Consider the following 17998-nt stretch of genomic DNA (forward strand, 5'->3'; position numbering starts at 1 on the left):
AACTCCCTTATTACTGCTACTACTCATTGTTTGCATGTCACTTAGGCAACCTCTGTATATTTGTTTTTCAAACCATTTTCTTCATAAATTGAAATTTGGGTTATATAAAAATTAAATATTATTAAAAATTATTTATTTCCGTCAATCTGTCAAGATGAAAGGATTTAAAAAAAATATATAAATTTGGAAATTAATATTTTTTATTACATTTTAAAAATAACCATACATTAAAATATTAACTAATAACATAAGAAGTGAAGAACGTAGATACTTCATAAAAAAGAAAAAGAAAGAAAGAAAGTGTGAATGAAATAATGAACACATGCCATCCATCATAATAAAAGCTTTGGTCTCTCCCAGTGTATATGACTTCAGCAGCAACTTTCCGATCCGAGTCTAAAGGTGGGAGGAGGCCATCGTTGTCCCACAAGATTCTCCTTTCACTCCCACCCATATAATCTTTTATTCAACAAGACATGAAATGACCACTTTGCCCATATATAAAAATGAGAACAGTCCTCCATATTTTCTCTATCGCAGAAAGAAAAAAGAAAAAAAATAAAGCATACCCATTTTAACGCCTAACAAGAACAATTGAATTTTGAAAAATATTTGCCTAAAAAACTATACATATCATTTTAATTGAATGATTGAGTGTAAAATATTTTATATTTTTAAAAAGTATAAAATATTACTAATAGGTATCACTCATTTGTTCATTATAATATATACATAATAGTCTTATGCAAAATCTCTTAAACAAAATGATGTATTTTGAGAATTCCTTAACATTAAGAACTAGAGATTTAGAAATAGATAGATAGACATAAAGAAGTAAAAAAGAAATTTTATAATTAAATATATATATTTATTAAATGATGAGAAATTAAAAAATATACGACATAAAAAAATAAAAAGAATGAGATTTTTAAAATTTTAAAAATGCATATAATTAAATAGATACTATATTAAATGAGGAGAAATTGTTATAAATAAACTGTTTTCTAGATTTTGGACAATAGGAAAAGTAGAATATGGGAAATAATTGTCTTTCTTTAAGAATTAAGGTAATTTTTAACTCTTGGTTTTAAAATTGTGAAAAAAGTATAGTAGTGCATAGATAAGATGGTAAAGATATCTTTTAGTTTAATTAAGATTTTGAGTTCAAACAGTTGCGTTTGAACTTTTGAATGAGTATTTTGCGTGTTTTGCCACCCATAAAAGTTCTACATAAGACACTCTAAATTAACTATATATATATATATATATATATATATATATATATGTATTAAAAAAATTATGAAAATAATAAACTTCAATTTTTTTAATTTTTTTTTAAAACCCAGTGAAAACATTGTTGAATATCTGCTCCTATCGAGGCTTTGACTTTCCATGGCTTCGTTTTATATATCATGTCTTCAACTTGGTTGATGACATGTGACCAAGAGATTAAGAAAATTTCCTAAGTTTTTGTTTATCTTATTTTATAATGAGTTGCTTTTAAATTAAAGATTTTGAATTACAGTAATCATGTTATTGATTTATATTATCAAACTTTATAAATTTAATTATTTAATTAGAAATTCGTGTTAAAAAAATAACAATATGATAATTTTATATACTAAAATACAATCTTTTTCTCTTTAATAAATTTTATAAAATAAAAAGTAAAAGTAAATCATGACTTTATTTTTATTTATTCTTTTTGGATAGGGCTTAAAGTTATTAATATTGTTGCCAATTATACTTTTGTCTAAAGAGTGAAATTGATCCAAAAATAGTATAACAAAGAGTGATTAAAGTTGATTTGCTATAAGAAAAGCAAAAATTACGCTATGATAAGTAAGAAATACCTAAAATTAATTATCCGCTAATGGAAAATTCTCTTGAGGAAAACCCTCCTCTCCTGTCTCACGAAGATCACCCTACTATGAAAGTCAAGTTTCGCAGTAATATCAATATGGAGAATTCATGTATGGATTCAGATTAGAACATTGAGTATCAGGAGGATATGGATATGGAGGATAATGCCCCGAAGACCTACAAAGAAATCCTTATAGTGAACCCGGATGAAATGTATTTTGATACAAGTTTTGATATTGAGTTTAAAGAAGGTGATATTACAGTCCATTTGGAGCCTTCTGGTCCTACTGTCATGTTGTCAGATGAGTTTCGCAACCGGATTAAACAACCTTGGGAAAACTCCGTTGTAGTTAAATTATGGGGTAGACCCTTGGGTTATAAAATGTTATGCAATAGAATCATGACTATTTGGAAGCTGCGAGGTCATTACAAAGTTATTGATCTTGACAATGGACTTGGTTAAATTAGCACTTAAGGAGGATTTGGGACACGTAATGTTGGATGGTCCTTGGACTATTCTTGGCTATTACTTAATTGTACAACAATGGACTCTGGAATTTCGGGCAACCAATAGAGTGGTTTTCTCGGTGGTGGCTTGGGTTAGACTTCTAGAGATGTCAATGTAGTACTACCATGAGCAAATTTTAAAGAGGATTAGCAATGTTGTTAGTAAAATAGTTAGAGTTGATATGAATACTCAACTAGCGAATAGAGGGCGGTTTGCGGGTGTTGCAGTCGAACTTAACTTGAAGAAACCTTTAGTTACCAGTCTGAATCTAGATGGATTCACGTAAAAAGTTGAATACGAAGGACTACCTCAGGTGTGTTTTGAATATGGAATCGTTGGACATAGTCAAGTCATATACCCTAACAAAAGGTGTATGGAGGAAAGTATGGCTAACCACCATGGGGAGATGTCTGAGGCCTCACCTGCAATTAATGGGTGGAGTCAATATGGGTCCTATAATCTCACTCATTGTGTAAGATATTCCCATCTCACAATGGGAGAACTGTTTCTTCTTATCGCTCACCCTCTTGAGGGTGGTGTGCTGGGAGGAATTCCAATGTTTTCTTCTTACTTTTGCATGCCTAAAGATAGTATCTATTGGTGCTCCAACTCCAACTAGCGATGATGACACCCTTATTTGGAATTTCTCCAAGTTAGGTAAGTTTTCCATCTTTTCAGTGTACGATTTACTCATTGCTCCTTCTTGCAGGAATTCTGATCCTATTTAGAGAATCATTTGGAAATGGCAAGGCCATTACCAGATACAAGCTTTTCTTTGGTTGGTGGCCCAAGATCGCCTCCCTACCAAGTTTTTTTCCAAGCAACGAAACATCACTTTGACTGATATATGTCCCTATTGCAATGCTGGCAAGGAAACTATCCTTCATGCATTGAGAGACTGCTCATCTGCTCGTTCTCTTTGGAATAGCTTAATTTCCCAAGAGAATTGGCTTCGCTTTTAGTTGATGACTGAGGAATTGGGTAATTGTGAATCAGTCTGACTCAAGTTTGTATAGTAATGCTCGCATTGAATGGAAGCTCCTATTTGGAGTTGTTATTTGGCCTTTGTGGTTCTGGAGGAACAAGCTCGTTTTTTACGAAAATGAAAGAGATCAGGAAGAGCCGATTCATTCAATTATCAGAAAGTGCTGTGAAATTCTGGCTAGCCAAGAGAGTTGCAGCCTAATCCCGAATACTCATATACAACGTGTTCCACGATGGATTCTTGGTCTAGTCCCCCTTGGACTTTATCAAAACTTAATACCGATGGGGCAATGTGTACTTAGACAAGTCTGTCTACGGTTGATGGTATTTTCAGAAGCTCTATAGGTTAATAGATCCTAGGCTTCTCGATGAAGGTGGGTATCTGCTCCTCTTTATAACGGGAGCTTTAGGGCCTTTTGCATGGTTTAAGAATTGCATGAAACATGCAACTTAAGAAGATTGAAGTTAAGGTTGGCTCAAGCCTTATTGTGTGTGCTCTCTCCAACAACTATAATTTTGTAGGCAACTATAAAAGTTTAGTATACTAGATTAAAGCTCTTCTTCAACAAGACTGGAATATTAATCGTGTGTAGATTTTTAGAGAGACCAATCTCTATGCTAACTGGTTGGTCAAGCATGCTTTTGTATTAAGTATGGGTTTTCAGCTATTTTCACTCGCCTCCTCGTGATATTTTGAGGCTGTTGTTAGGTGATAGTCTTGGTGTTGGCAAACTCAAAAAATATTCCTCCTTAGTTTTGTTTTGTTTGGACTATTTTAGCCCCTCCCTTTTAACCAAATAAAAAAAAAAAGTTGACATGTTATAGTTGAAGTGTACAGATGAAATGATAAGAATTTTTTTTAATTTAATTAAAATTTTAAATATATAATTATATTAATTTTAAAAAAAAAATATAATATTATTTATAAGTATTCTGTTGAATATATTTTAAATTAAATCTAACTATATTTATATCAAAAAGTTGATTTGCCATGAAACTGACATATGGGCAGAGTGGTCATTTCATATATATTATTGTAATGCCAGAGGGCTGGCAGACTTAAAATTATTAAGCGGGTTTGTGGAAGGGAAGGAGGAGGAAGAGGAGCGGGAACAGCGTCACCTTTCCCCTAATTGGTAAAAGATTCTTTCTTCTTTTTTTTTATATCTTTGATTGTCATTTTTGTTCGGTTACATTTTGTATGCAAATTCGTGAGAACAACAACCAAGAACTGAGGTTGCCTCCATCAGCCCATCGCCAAACACTATTTTCATTATTATACAAACAGAAGATTTATTCTAGACAGTTCCTACACTAATTATTTTCCCACTCAATTTAAGACAAATTAAAATTAATTTGTACTTGAAAATTGAAGCTACATCATGTACCAGTAGTAGTATTTTCCACCTTAAAAGAATATAAAGAAATAGCAAAAGGTCTACCCCACCAAGTCCGAAAAATTGGCATGTAATTCCATTTTTCTTTAAAAAATTATGCATTCAAAATTTTATTAAAAAAGAAGACCTGCATTAAAGAGTTTACATTACATTGCATTAAACAATCCATACTCAACCCAAAGGTGTTAATGCATAGTACCCAAATAAAATCTCCCACGTGCTTTCCAACCAAATACAGATAAAGAGCACGATTGATTTGAGACACCATCCACCTCTTTTACCAATTTAACCTCACTCATGTGCCACTATCTGTGGGCAAACCTGTCAACAGACTCAGACTCGGTATTTTGGTCCCTCCTCAGGCACTCTCTCTAGTCCAGTCTATTTTCCCATCTTTACTTTTCCCTCCTGAATGGTTTCTTTTTTTTTTTCTTAAAAAAGCGATATTTGCAATTTTCATAGACAATAAAAATGGAAGAAGATGGTGCAGTTGCTAGAAATATCAAATTTAAATTCTTATTTTTAATTTTATATGTGAATGCTATTCTTTTTCATTTGGTCTCTATTGCTTTTCTTTCTATATTCTGTAGACATTCAGAATAACTCAATAGTCAAATACCCATAATCGTATTTAGAAAAGAAATGGAATTTTCTTTTAATAACCAAATAATAAGAGCATATTTGGACAAATTAATAGTTAACCATACACAAGCACAACAGCAATGTTTTCTTCTTCTTCTTCTTTTTTTCAGGTTTTCCATGAAGTGGATCTACCTCAATAAAATATATTCAATAAAAACCCTAAAATTTTTGAACCAAATTTGCCAAAATGAAAATTAAAAATAATTTTAAATCAAGAAAACTAAATTTAAAAGAAGGCAGCTTTAATTAGTTTCCATTACTCCCTGTTAACCTTCTCCTTGTACCTGATAATAGAATCAATCCTTTGCAACTTCAGCTGCTGCTTAAACCTGTTGATGAAGTCATCAGCTTTAGCATCCACTTCAGCGTCATCCACCTCTGTCATTTTATGACCACTCTTCCCTTCCCTCACAGTGGCTGGCCTGCGAGACTCCACAATGTCATCGTCTTCTTCAAAATGGGCAAAAGCAGACTTGGCACTAGCTGATTTCTTCATTTTCTTTGAAAGCTTTTTGGGTACTTCACCAGATGTTGGATTTGTGTCTGATTTAGACCTGCTCACTTTACTATTATTCTTTAACTTGCTGTATATCTCATCGAGTGTCTGTTCTTGGTCTTGTATTTTATCTTCACTTTCTTCTAATTCTTCTTCTTTTTCCTCCACTTGTTGTTCTTGAAGCTGTTCTTGTTCTTGTTGTAAATCTTGATGTGGAGTGAAATGGGTAATGGTAGTAGTAATAGCAGTTGTAGCAGAGGTGTGTGTTTCTTGGTTATTGGGTAGTTCTTGAGAGAAGTAATTGTAAAGATTAATGGACTTGATTCTTTGAAGCATAGAAGGAGATCTAGAGAGAAAGGGTTGGTTTTGATGGTATTCTTCTAGCGGAGATTGCTGGAAACTGAAAGGGGTATTACTACTATTATCAAATTGGTGAGTTTTCTCAAGTGTTACAGTAGTGGGTTCAGGGGATCTATAACTGTGAAAGTTGATGGATTTGAGCCTTTGAAGAACAGAAGGAGATCTAGCGATTTGGTGGTGGTGTGCTTGTAGTTGTTTGTCTTCTTGGTGTGGTTTTTGGGTGGCTAAGCTGGAAGTGACATAAATGGTGCCAATCATGAGATTGAGGAAGAGAAAAAGAACAGTTGGAGTGAACCAACTGTTCATGGATGCCCAGATTGAGGGTATAGATGTTACAGATTCTTCAAACATGGCTTTGAGTTTTTGGGACAGTATCAGTTTGAGAAATGGAGGAGATAGGAACGGGTGGATGGCTGTAGGAAGAGTTATATTTTGAAGGATATTCTTGGGATTTTTTCTTTCAAAAATAAATACTATATCGAGGGACACGTAGCGAAAGATGACAGGTCTGCGAGGAAACGGACAAAACAGACGAAATGAATACAGGAAATGTGCGGTTATAGGTGCATCCGTAGTAGAGAGGCGAGTAGGTGACAGGAGACGTTATGCAAGGGAAGGGATACAGGATGTTGAGCTAGTAACAAACGGCGTCGTTACCAAAATCAAACTTTCTTTTTTCTTTTTTCTTTTTTCTTTCTTCAGAACTGTCGCAGACCTCCTGATTATCTGTGATAAAGATACAGTGCAGGTTTCCTTTGTTTCGGTCATCAGGAATATGCGATTAAACCCACCAAAAAAATCTTATTCAAGTTGATGTATTTATAATAAATTTACATGCTCAACATATTAAGACGAGTTTTAAACAAGAGTAGCTGGTATATTTTAGTGAAATCACCTCAAAATTAAGTGTTGATCACTAATGAGGTTTAATCAAGAAAAAGAAGAAATCCAAAATTTTTGAAAAAAAAGACCATTACCTACCTGTTTCAAAAGGACAAAGCCTGGAAAATTTAGGTGAGGGGTTGTGCTGCCGAGCATCCCTACTTAATTCTCCAATTAAGGCTATACCTTTAGATGTGCCCACTTTAAGACTCCATGTAAGCAAAGGCATAGTGATATTAGGGCCTACCACAGTCTAATAAGATTTTCCAGTGTATATTCACTATAATACTATACACTCCCTGATTTTAAGTGTTTTTTAATATACTCCAAATCAAATTGACCTTGTAACATATCAAATTGCCAATCAAGGCTAAGACATGTGAAACTCTAGGGAACAAAAGAGTCCCCACTCCGCCCATCAAAGATATAAATTCAATGTTCACCTAGTTTCTAAATAAAGGGTTTTTCTATTCAAACTTGTTAAGATTTAAACTCGGCCTTTACTCTAAAAACAATTCTCCACATTTCAGCTTGCACACCATATAATTAAACCAGGCGTCAGAAATTATTCATCCATTCATATATCTCTTCTTTTCAATCTCGTTTATGGCACAACTAAACCATTTAACACAGATTAAATTAACTTCTCGAACCTAAATTTCAACATTCACTCAGTCTTTGAATAAGCTTTTTCTTTTTGACAAATGTATAATTGTTATTAAGAAAAAAATCTTATCTAGACTTTATGTATATATTATAATAAATAAGAAAGTACTATGTATATATAAGTGTTTTATATTTTGATATTGAATAATTACTATATATTATATTATTTAAAATTAATTAATATATTTTAATTATCTATCGAATTAGTGAAAATATATATTAAATCTAAATAATAATAATAAAAAATAAACACGATAGATATAAAGTGTTCATGTTCATAATTGTATGGACTACAGCAAGCCCAGCAATGATTAGTCTATGGGCGGGCTTTTGTTTTATTAAGGGAAAAACAAATAAAAAGCTGCCATTCGCTTTTAGGTGTTTAAAATATTTAAAACGTCATTTATTTTGGGAAACGGGCCAGCAATTTTACATATTGCAAGAGCGATCGATGAAGCCGCCTATCAGGGCCCAACTCAATCTGGCCGTAGATGTTTGGCGAAGGAAAGAGCAGATACAAAGCCCAAATCACTGCTTGCCTGAAACCTAAAATGGAAATTATAGTTTAGTTAAGAGTAATGGAATGCACGACAAGAAAAAGCACGGCAAGTTTTTCTTTTCATTTTCCAGAAATTGGCAACAGTGACAGTGAGAGTAGCAAGATTGGATAGAAGAGCGAGAGAGAGTCAAAGAAGCAACCTACCGGTTACATTGTTGACTAAGTTAAGCTGACAATTGAATTGTTATGGGGATGGGAAACCATCATGCTTCATGCACCTATTACACTGAGCTGAGCTTATCCAGAGTTGGATTATTTTCAGGCCACATTCAATTATTCTGCATAACAAACACTACACTTGTTTATACCATACACATATATATATTACTCATCAACACTAACGTAATATACATATTACACATTGGAAGCATCTCAGCATTCACATTACAGAAGGAAATGAGAATGTTGCACAAGTATGAATCAGCCCACCGCTTCCCACATTTCAATGCACCTCATCATCTTCCCCCTAACAATTCTATTTATTTATTTCTTGTAAATATTCAACTCTTTATTCTAATTTTTTTTTTCAATTTATTCTCTACTCATTTTTTTATTAATAAAATAAAAAAGATAAAAATAAATAAAAAAGAATAAAAAAAATGACTTTCATATATAATTTTTTTTTTTAAAAATAATATACTCGAGTTAAGAGTTATTTTTTTCTTACTTAATTTAAAGAGAGAGAATGTGACTTAAATCATTTTTAGGAAAGGATAATGAATTAAAAAAAAATTAATTAAATTATATATATAAACATAAAACTTTAAAAATCTAGATTGGTCTGAAGTAAAAAATTTAAAGATGTAAGCCTTAGGAACAGTGAAGCAGCTGAATTACAATTATATATTTGCTTATTTTGTGTCATTATGTGAAAAGTTGATTAGGCAAGTAAAGTGGGTGAAATTGTTAGGGAGCAAAGACTTCAGCAAGGAAATAAGGACACTATATATTTTAACTCTTCATTGTTTCCATCTGAAATTAGAGAAGGGTTCAGTGATTTTCTATTTTCCAAGTGCAGCTGACCCTACAACCATGTATTTCAATGTTTTTTCTTTCAGGATTCTCCCTTTTAGCAAGTACTAATTATTTAGTTCAAGTTTATTGTAATTACATATGATTAATAAAAATATGGTGAAATGTATAAGAATGCTACTTAATCTGCATATTATAGATATAATTTATAATTTTATATTCTTACAATATAATTTTTTATAACAGTTTGTAGCCTCTCATCATAGTTTCTATCTAAATTCATAATTTTGTATTAGTCTTCTGAATTCCTGATAACATTTATTTGTTTAAAATTTTGGACTTGTATTTTCAAACTTTTAGTTTTTACAGAATATCGATATTCTATTTATTATTTTCAAAAATAAATAAATATTTTATTTTATTAGGAAAAAAACAAAAGATAGAGCCAAAAATAATAGCAAACACAATGCTTGCTCAGGAAACGGCGACGTTGTAACTGCACGTGGCGCAGAAAAAGTAAAGCAGAGTTGAGATACATATAGAGTCACGTATATATTATTAGTCATCATGTGCACAGCAACAATCCGAGCCAATATAATTAATATTTTTAAATAAAAAAAAAAACAAAAAGGAGGATATATATATATATACAAAAGGTGTCGACATTATCGCGCTCATTCTCTTGCAGAAAGAAGAAACTGTAGACACTGACTTCCCCCTATTGCCCCTTCGCTCGTCAAACAATGTCGACACCCTCTCTTTAAACACCAACACAACTCGCTGCCTTTCCTCTCTCTCTCTCTCTCCTCTGTGCCATAAAACTGTATCTCTTCTTGATACTATGCGGATGTGCGCACCATAAGAGCATCTTATTCTGCCTTTTCGATTCACATCAATTCCAATACCATCGCTTCTTCAACTTTTTGCCCATAAATACGACTGCGATTTCATCACTCTATTAAAACCCCCTTCTTTTTTTTCTTCTTTTTTTATACGCTTATAAAACCCGTCTCTCTTTCATTCAATTCCTATGTTATTCTTCGAGGTCAGTAGTTATCTTCTCTCTTCCACTTGCGAAGATTGATACTTTTTTTAATTCTTTTGAATTTGTGATACAATGGGTTCTTTTTTGAATTTGATAGGATCTCTTGGAGTTACTTTCTGTTGATCGTTTCAGATCAAAGGCTCGAGTTTTTTCAGGTAATTTTCTTGGTCATGTTTAATTGAACTCATTTCTGTCCAACTTATGGTATTTTCTTTATATTTCAATCAAAGCTAATCTTTGTCTTTTCCTCTTCTTGTTCTTTAATTTAAAAAAAAAAACAGAATCTTTATTTGAATCTATGTCTACGAGTTGCAACACAGCCGAAGTCGACTCTTGTCGCGACGACTCAGCTGCACTCATTCTTAAATTCGTCGCTATAGCATCAATTCTCCTCGCCGGAATAGCTGGTGTCGCTATTCCTCTTATCGGAAAGCACCGCCGTTTCCTTCGTACAGATGGCAGCCTATTTGTCGCGGCAAAAGCATTTGCTGCTGGAGTAATTCTTGCAACCGGTTTTGTTCACATGCTGTCTGGCGGGTCGGAGGCCTTATCCAATCCTTGCTTACCCGAATACCCATGGTCCAAATTCCCGTTTTCGGGATTTTTTGCTATGATGGCGTCGTTACTAACTCTTCTTGTGGACTTTGTGGGCACTCAATATTATGAGAGAAAACAGGGTCTGAACCGGGCTAGCGAGGAGCAAATCAGGGTCGGGTCGGTGGAATCAGATATTGTACCAGTTGTGGAGCGAAAGGAGAGGAATGGACCTAATGCAAAGGTGTTTGGGGAAGAAGAAGGTGGTGGAATGCACATCGTAGGGATGCATGCGCATGCTGCGCATCATAGACATAGCCACCCTCATGGGCAGGACGCGTGTGAGGGACACGTGAAGGATTACGCTCCCGGCCCCGGGCACGGACACAGTCATGGTCATGGACATGGGCATGGTCACGGATTTGGTGATGGCAATGGCGACGAGGAGAGTGGTTTAAGGCACGTTGTCGTTTCACAGGTTGGTGGCGGCGATGGTGTTCATTTACTCGTTTATTCATTATTTTTATCTCATTTATCTTGATGAATTTGGAGCTTTCTCATTCAACTGGATTGTCCATTTGTTCTTGGTAGTTTACTGGTAGGCTAGATAGCCTTTTAATTAACAAATGCGTGGTTTTGCCATTTGTGCACCTCCAAATATTAGTGGGACCTACTAGTTATATGGGTCCAAATAGCTAGGGGTCAAAAAGCACCATTTTCCGCTAATTATATTTGATTAATGGTTAATTATCCTGGGATTAGTCTAATAGCTCAGTAGTTGAGCATGTGTCTCATGCAATGATATTCATAAACCTCCAATGGTATCCTTTGTGGAATTCAACTCAAATGCAGCAGCCTCTTCATGTGCTGGCATTAGCAGAGGTATTCTCATTGATGGAATATCTAAAAGGATAAAAACCACTTCACCTCTAGGCTTTTGCTGCTGCGGCCCACGCTGATTTGGAAAGCTGTCAATTTAGCTCTTTCTATGAATGACAAAAAATAGTCCAATTTTTGAGAGAGTGATTGCCTCATTTTCCAGGACGCTATATCATCTAATATAAGATAGTTTTGGGGAAATTGATGTTCTCGTACTGGAATATTATAGAAGTGATGTCTGATTTAACAATATATTGCCCAAGTAGCTAAGCATGCATTGAGAGTGGTTGATTAATACTATGTTAGATTAAGATAATTAATTTTGGATGTTTTTGGTCGTCTTTTTGCAGGTATTGGAACTTGGGATCGTGTCGCATTCAGTTATAATTGGGTTATCACTTGGAGTTTCAGAAAGCCCATGTACCATAAGACCCTTAATAGCAGCATTATCATTTCATCAGTTCTTTGAAGGTTTTGCATTAGGAGGCTGCATCTCTCAAGCGCAATTCAAGACCTTATCAGCAACGTTAATGGCATGTTTTTTCGCCATAACAACGCCTACCGGTATTGGGATTGGAACAGCTATTGCTTCATTTTACAACCCACATAGCCAAGGAGCACTAATTGCTGAAGGCATCTTGGACTCATTGTCTGCTGGAATTCTTGTCTACATGGCCTTAGTGGACTTGATAGCTGCTGATTTTCTAAGTAAAAGGATGAGTTGCAATTTTAGACTTCAAGTTGTGTCTTATTTCATGCTCTTCCTTGGGGCTGGAATGATGGCCGCACTTGCTATCTGGGCTTGATTCTTTTATTCGTTTTTCTTTTCTTCTCCATGTGTTTGGCGATGACGAAAACATGGAAAAAAAAAAAAAATCCGTCAAAACGGTTTTTTGTTGTGTTGTGTAGGAGCAAAGGAAATATTAGGAAGAATGAAACATGATGTTGTAATCCTCAATTTGTCTTCGTTTCTTGGGTGGGTCAAATAGACAAAAGAAAGGAAAAGCAAAAGTGCTTTGAATTGTGTAATATACGTAATGATCGAAGCATACATGTTGTGGAGTGGACCCGTTTAAAGAAAATGAATGTTTCTTATTTTAGCAGTTTCATTTAGTTGTGCGAGTTATAGTTGCAAAATTATGAATAGATTAGTTACCTGATTGTCATGAACATGGTGATCATTTCTGGTTTGCAGCTGCTCGTATGGCGCTAACATTTTTGGCCCACTCCAGAGCTATATATTCTTTTCTTGGATCGCCCTCCTGATGTTTCCACTTCCTCTTCAGTATATGACAGTCATTTTTCTTTTTCTTTTTTTGCATTGCCTATGACAGTCACTGTTGCTGCTATCTGCCATAAATTAAAAAGAAAGCAAAATAAAGAAAAGGAATTAAAACTAAATTTATATTTGTGCAGCAGTCCAGATCCAAAGATAGAAAAAATAAAAGATAAAAAGATTTAGATGCATGTCTTTATTTATAAATGATATGATACATAATTAACGGATATTTAGAAAATGAAGAACTACAAAATCAACAATTAAAGAAAAAATCACAAAAATGTTAATAAAATGCAGATTTCCAATTTGGCCATGAAGCAGAGGGAGTATACTTGAAACCTGAATGGTAGACCAAAACAATGCTTCAAAATCTGGTAACAAGGCGTCATGATATCCGCCTCTCTCCTTAGAGATAGAAAAATACATTGAGCAACCAGAGAAGCCGAATCAAGTTTCTCCGACATCAACATATTTTAAATTTGAAAGCTCCCAGTCTCTAAGAACACATGCTGTCAAAATAAAGTCTCATGACAAAGAGACTTCATCTAGGCAATAATAAACTAAACAACCAGAACATCTATTATATACAACAGAGAGGGGAAGAGAAAAAGAAAAGCCGTTTTAAGTACATACGAACCGACATAACAAGATCAAAGTTAGTATGCCAGTATACTTCTTCCTCTGATCCATATACATCTTATAACCTTTTTTAATTTTCAACAAACAATTATTCCTCTGATCCAACATGCTTAAATGACAAGTTCAACTGAGACTTTAATTAATTCACTGTTTGGGAATAATATAAACATATCTAAACACACAGTAATTATATAGTTTGGTTTAAAAGAAACTGGAATGATATGTATAACTAAACAACGATAGGGGCTCACCTTCATATAAGTCTTCTACTTTGTACCTAAGAAAATGATTTATTAACCCTTTTTTTTTTTCTTTGTGGTGCTCAAGTACCTTATTTAAAGCCTTTTGAGATTAAGATGTAACTATTAAATACTTCATTAATTAACATACAACTTCTTTTCTTTTGTTCCGCTCACCACCCTCAAGAATTTTTAGGGTCTTTAAGCGCCTCAAATTCAATTCAGTATATTTAGACCCTTCAATCATTCGCTTCAAGTCTTCAACCGATTGATGGCACATCTAAAAATTGGAGGGTCTAATTACACTGAATCAAACTTTAGGAGCCTAAACCTATAAAACCACAAAGTCGACGGCCTTAAATACAGTTTCTCCTATAAATAACAAAGTCGTTACCTTCTCGTTTTCTTCATTGCCTGAAAAATCACACTGAACAACAACAGCGCAGAAGTGTAAGAAACAGACCCACTAATCAAATGCCACTCTTCTCTCACCGCCACTCTTCTTCTTCTTCACTTCCAACCTCGAATTTCAAAACTTTCAAACCCCAGAAACCCAGTTTTAATTCTCAGTCTTCTCGTTATCCTTTACACTTCCTCATCTTCTCAATTTTTTCTCTACTCATCGGCATTTCTGGCACTATTTTTGCTATCTCCGCAATCCGCCGATCCCGGACATTACCCATTTTTCGTTGCGGTAGATCCGAAGATACTTTCCGGGCATTTTACTCTACCTCAGGTTCTCATCGGATTGGAGATAACAATAATAATAATGATAGGCCTAAGTTTCTTGGGTTCGTCGGAATTCAAACTGGGTTTGACTCCAGTGACCGAAGAGCTGCCCTTAGAAGCACTTGGTTCCCTTCTGACCCTTATGGGCTTTTGAGGTAGTTCGAAAATTTTAAGAATTTTTTGGTGTTTCTTTAATTAGGATCCCTAATAAAGATGCTAGCTCTTTCTTTTCTTTTTTCTTTTTGCTTGGATTGATTACATGTTATTTCTTAATGTAAATTATAGTGTATAACTGGGAATTGATTCAATACGATTTTGTTAAAGGGTGATATGAATTATTGATAATCTTTTAGCTCTTTTAGAAAGGTCTTTTATCAATTGGAAAGTCCTGAAAACTTGATTTTTTCAATGAAATGTATTAGCTTTGCACAATTTAATTCGTGTTACTATTGCTTCTTTTTTTTTTTTTTCTTTTAAGGTTAGAGCAAGCTACTGGTTTAGCATTTAGATTTGTGATAGGGAGATCAAAAGATGCAAAGAAGATGGCACAGCTTGAAAAAGAGATTGAGAAATACAGAGATTTTATGTTGATAGATGTCGAGGAAGAATATCTAAGGCTTCCTTACAAAACGTATGTAAGATCAAATACTTTGCACAAAGGTTTCGTCTTGTGGATTCTCTTGATAGCTTCTCTGAGAATAGAACATCTTTCGTTTCTCTTTCTTTTAGATTGGCGTATTTCAAGGCCGCATATAAGTTTTTTGAAGCAGATTATTATGTCAAAGCTGATGATGACATCTATTTGCGTCCAGGTATATATATATATATATATGAAAGTATGCTGAAACCATTTATTATTGGTGGAATAAATTGTTACTAAAGGTCCTGCTTTTGCTTTAGATCGACTTGCAACCCTTCTTGCTAAGGAAAGAACTCATTCATTTACTTATATTGGATGCATGAAGAAAGGACCAGTGATCACTGACCCAAAATTGAAGTGGTATGCAAATGTTTATTATTTGCTAATACATGTGTGTTAAACTCCTTTATAGTGCTTTGTTAGGTAACTTTACTGGCTATTCAATGTATTTGTATCTCACATAATACTCTAGTACTCTCAATTGCAATATTTCAGGTACGAGAAATCTGGAGATCTGATTGGAAGTGAATACTTCTTGCATGCTTATGGACCTATATATGTTCTTTCTGCAGATGTTGTGGCTTCACTAGCAGCTTCAAGAAATAATAGGTCTTTTTTTACCTAAACTTTGCTTCACTCTTATTTTTGTATAAATTTCTTTTTCTTGTTATAAGTACCATTATCTATGTCTGGTCATGGAAATAATTCTCTTCTCCTATAACAATTGGTTAAGCATATTTAGTGTTTTTGTTTGGTAAACTTTAGTAGAGGCTTACATAAATACAACTAATTAATTGCTATGGTGTACCACCTGCCAAATTGTGCTGTTTACATTTTAGCTGTTGGCTTTCTAGGTAATCTACTCAACTTGTGTTATAGGACCCTTCAAAAGTTTGATGTGGAATTACAATAGATGGATGTTAGATAGGTGGCTCATATTTATGAGTATAGCTTTACCTGCAATTAAATTTTGGTTTTTACTTGGGCCCTATTTGTTGTATTATTTCACAGTTCAAGATATTACTACAATTCCATGAATGTTATGAAGAAAGATCTTTTAAGTTCAATCGCTCTCTGGTTAGCTGTTAAAGTATTGATGCCTCCTATCAAGATTTGGATCAATTATTTGTAAAGCTGTTGAAAAGTGGAATGCTATATTGGTATATGATAAGAATGTCTATAGTAGTTGACCAGTCGGTCTTGAGAATCTGATCATAAAAGCTGGACCTCGAATATTTGTCTCTTGTATCTGCCTTTTCTCATAGTGATTATTTGTTCATTTCCTTAAGGCCATTATCTGCTTGGTACTAAGAAGTGGGTTCTTATGAAGGAAAATGTGCATGTAATGGCCTGCACTCAGGGTGCAAATTCCTATCTGCTTCATTATAATTTCCAATCAGATAAAGAGCAGTTGTTCTGCTGAATATATTAGCATTTATATGCAAGTCCAATTAGAGACTACCTTTCTGTTTGGCTAAATTGACACAATTTTTAGCTTTCAGTTTGAGGATGTTCAACAATGAGGATGTCACAATTGGTTCATGGATGCTTGCTATGAATGTACACCATGAAGATAACCGTGCAATATGTGACCCACGATGCACACCGACATCTATAGCAGTTTGGGATATTCCTAAATGTTCAGGTACTGCTTCTCTTTTCTAATGCTTGTGAACATATCATTTTGCATTTGGGAAATACGAACAAAGGTTGGCAGTGCATCTATGTGACCATTTGCATATTATGCCTAATTGCATATTTCTTGGGCTCAATATTCTTGTTCCTTGAATATGGAGCTTGCGGTTTTAGCCATATGTAACCTTTTGTGAACTCATGGAACTTACCACGCATGTCTTAGCTGCTTGAGCAGTCGTCTGTAAAATAGCCACATTAAAATGATACCATTTAAATTTTATGCGGATCCATTGGCATAGTCTTCTCATTTTTAAATTGCTGCGACTGCAACTAATAACACTCTGTAAAGATAAAATAAAATGGTTAGAAAATTACAATATTGTATTGTAGTGTGGGCAGTTAATTAGCGAATCAAAATGAAAACTATCAGGTTTATGCAATCCTTCTATCCGGATGAAGGAGCTTCACAAGATTGATATGTGCTCCAAGAGCCCCACGTTGCCAGCTGAGGATAGATAGTCTCAATTTCGGCTGCACCTTGCATTTTCCATTATATATTGACACTGCAAGACAGCTATTCTGCTGTTAGATCCTTGGTTTCATGGTAAATCATCTGCTTTTTGAACTTGAAGAATGGCAATCTGGCTTTTTTTGATAATGGATGTCTAATTGTAGTGTCCTATACTTGCACTTGATTATATTCAAGTGTTTAGATATGTCTGTCAGAAACTGAACATCAGATATCAAACATCCGTGGGGCCATTTTGATCACGAGGGAAGCGATTCCAAGTGTGATACAGTGCGTCTACTAGAGCTACCTGATTACTGTCTTGAGATCTGCAGATGGCAACATGATCAGAATTCCTATGCCTATGGTGCATGATTTCTAATTGTAATTTATTTTTTCTTTTTTTCTTTTTCTTTTTAATGGCGCATTTGGATCTCCACAGAATTGGAATCATCTGATTTCATATCCAAGTATTTCCTGCAATGACCTTGTCTTGTTTATCAACGCAAAGCGGAAATGAATATTTTTCTTGGACTGCATTA

At 34.3% G+C, this 17998-nt stretch overlaps 3 protein-coding genes across 6 annotated transcripts; 2 read left to right on the top strand and 1 right to left on the bottom strand.

Annotated features, from left to right (window-relative positions):
• Nucleotides 1-5380: 5380 nt before the first annotated feature.
• On the bottom strand, nucleotides 5381-6697 carry LOC8259583 (pathogen-associated molecular patterns-induced protein A70). The gene has a single exon (XM_002516395.4). The coding sequence runs from the start codon at nucleotides 6599-6601 to the stop codon at nucleotides 5651-5653; it is 951 nt and encodes a 316-aa protein (XP_002516441.1). The 5' UTR covers nucleotides 6602-6697; the 3' UTR covers nucleotides 5381-5650.
• A 3299-nt stretch (nucleotides 6698-9996) lies between these two features.
• On the top strand, nucleotides 9997-12896 carry LOC8259584 (zinc transporter 4, chloroplastic). Its single transcript, XM_002516396.4, has 4 exons — nucleotides 9997-10374; nucleotides 10472-10529; nucleotides 10656-11386; nucleotides 12138-12896. The coding sequence occupies exons 1-4, from the start codon at nucleotides 10360-10362 to the stop codon at nucleotides 12591-12593; spliced, it is 1260 nt and encodes a 419-aa protein (XP_002516442.2). The 5' UTR covers nucleotides 9997-10359; the 3' UTR covers nucleotides 12594-12896.
• A 1367-nt stretch (nucleotides 12897-14263) lies between these two features.
• LOC8259585 (probable beta-1,3-galactosyltransferase 12) lies at nucleotides 14264-17998 on the top strand. 4 transcript variants are annotated; one of them, XR_001535038.3, is made up of 8 exons: nucleotides 14270-14828; nucleotides 15152-15304; nucleotides 15403-15485; nucleotides 15574-15673; nucleotides 15809-15922; nucleotides 16816-16958; nucleotides 17379-17552; nucleotides 17655-17998. XR_001535038.3 is itself a non-coding variant. In XM_015717674.3 (7 exons), exons 1-7 carry the CDS (start codon nucleotides 14419-14421, stop codon nucleotides 17465-17467), a joined length of 1092 nt encoding a protein of 363 aa, XP_015573160.1. In that variant the 5' UTR covers nucleotides 14270-14418; the 3' UTR covers nucleotides 17468-17998. The 4 variants fall into 4 exon arrangements, 1 of the variants encoding a protein (XP_015573160.1); XR_001535039.3 differs by having other exon boundaries at nucleotides 17662-17998; XR_001535040.3 differs by having other exon boundaries at nucleotides 14264-14828; nucleotides 16809-16958; nucleotides 17379-17998.

This window comes from Ricinus communis, chromosome 3 (assembly GCF_019578655.1).
Source record: "Ricinus communis isolate WT05 ecotype wild-type chromosome 3, ASM1957865v1, whole genome shotgun sequence".
NCBI classification, from domain to species: domain Eukaryota; kingdom Viridiplantae; phylum Streptophyta; class Magnoliopsida; order Malpighiales; family Euphorbiaceae; genus Ricinus; species Ricinus communis.

Coding starts and splice junctions, on each gene's coding strand:
- LOC8259585 (XM_015717674.3), top strand. CDS start 14,419: ATGCCACTCTTCTCTCACCGCCACTCTTCTTCTTCTTCACTTCCAACC. Junction 15,923..16,815: donor GCAGCTTCAAGAAATAATAG/GTCTTTTTTTAC, acceptor TTTAGCTTTCAG/TTTGAGGATGTTCAACAATG. Junction 16,959..17,378: donor GGATATTCCTAAATGTTCAG/GTACTGCTTCTC, acceptor GAAAACTATCAG/GTTTATGCAATCCTTCTATC.
- LOC8259583 (XM_002516395.4), bottom strand. CDS start 6,601: ATGTTTGAAGAATCTGTAACATCTATACCCTCAATCTGGGCATCCATG.
- LOC8259584 (XM_002516396.4), top strand. Junction 10,530..10,655: donor AAAGGCTCGAGTTTTTTCAG/GTAATTTTCTTG, acceptor AAAAAAAAACAG/AATCTTTATTTGAATCTATG. Junction 11,387..12,137: donor GGCACGTTGTCGTTTCACAG/GTTGGTGGCGGC, acceptor GTCTTTTTGCAG/GTATTGGAACTTGGGATCGT.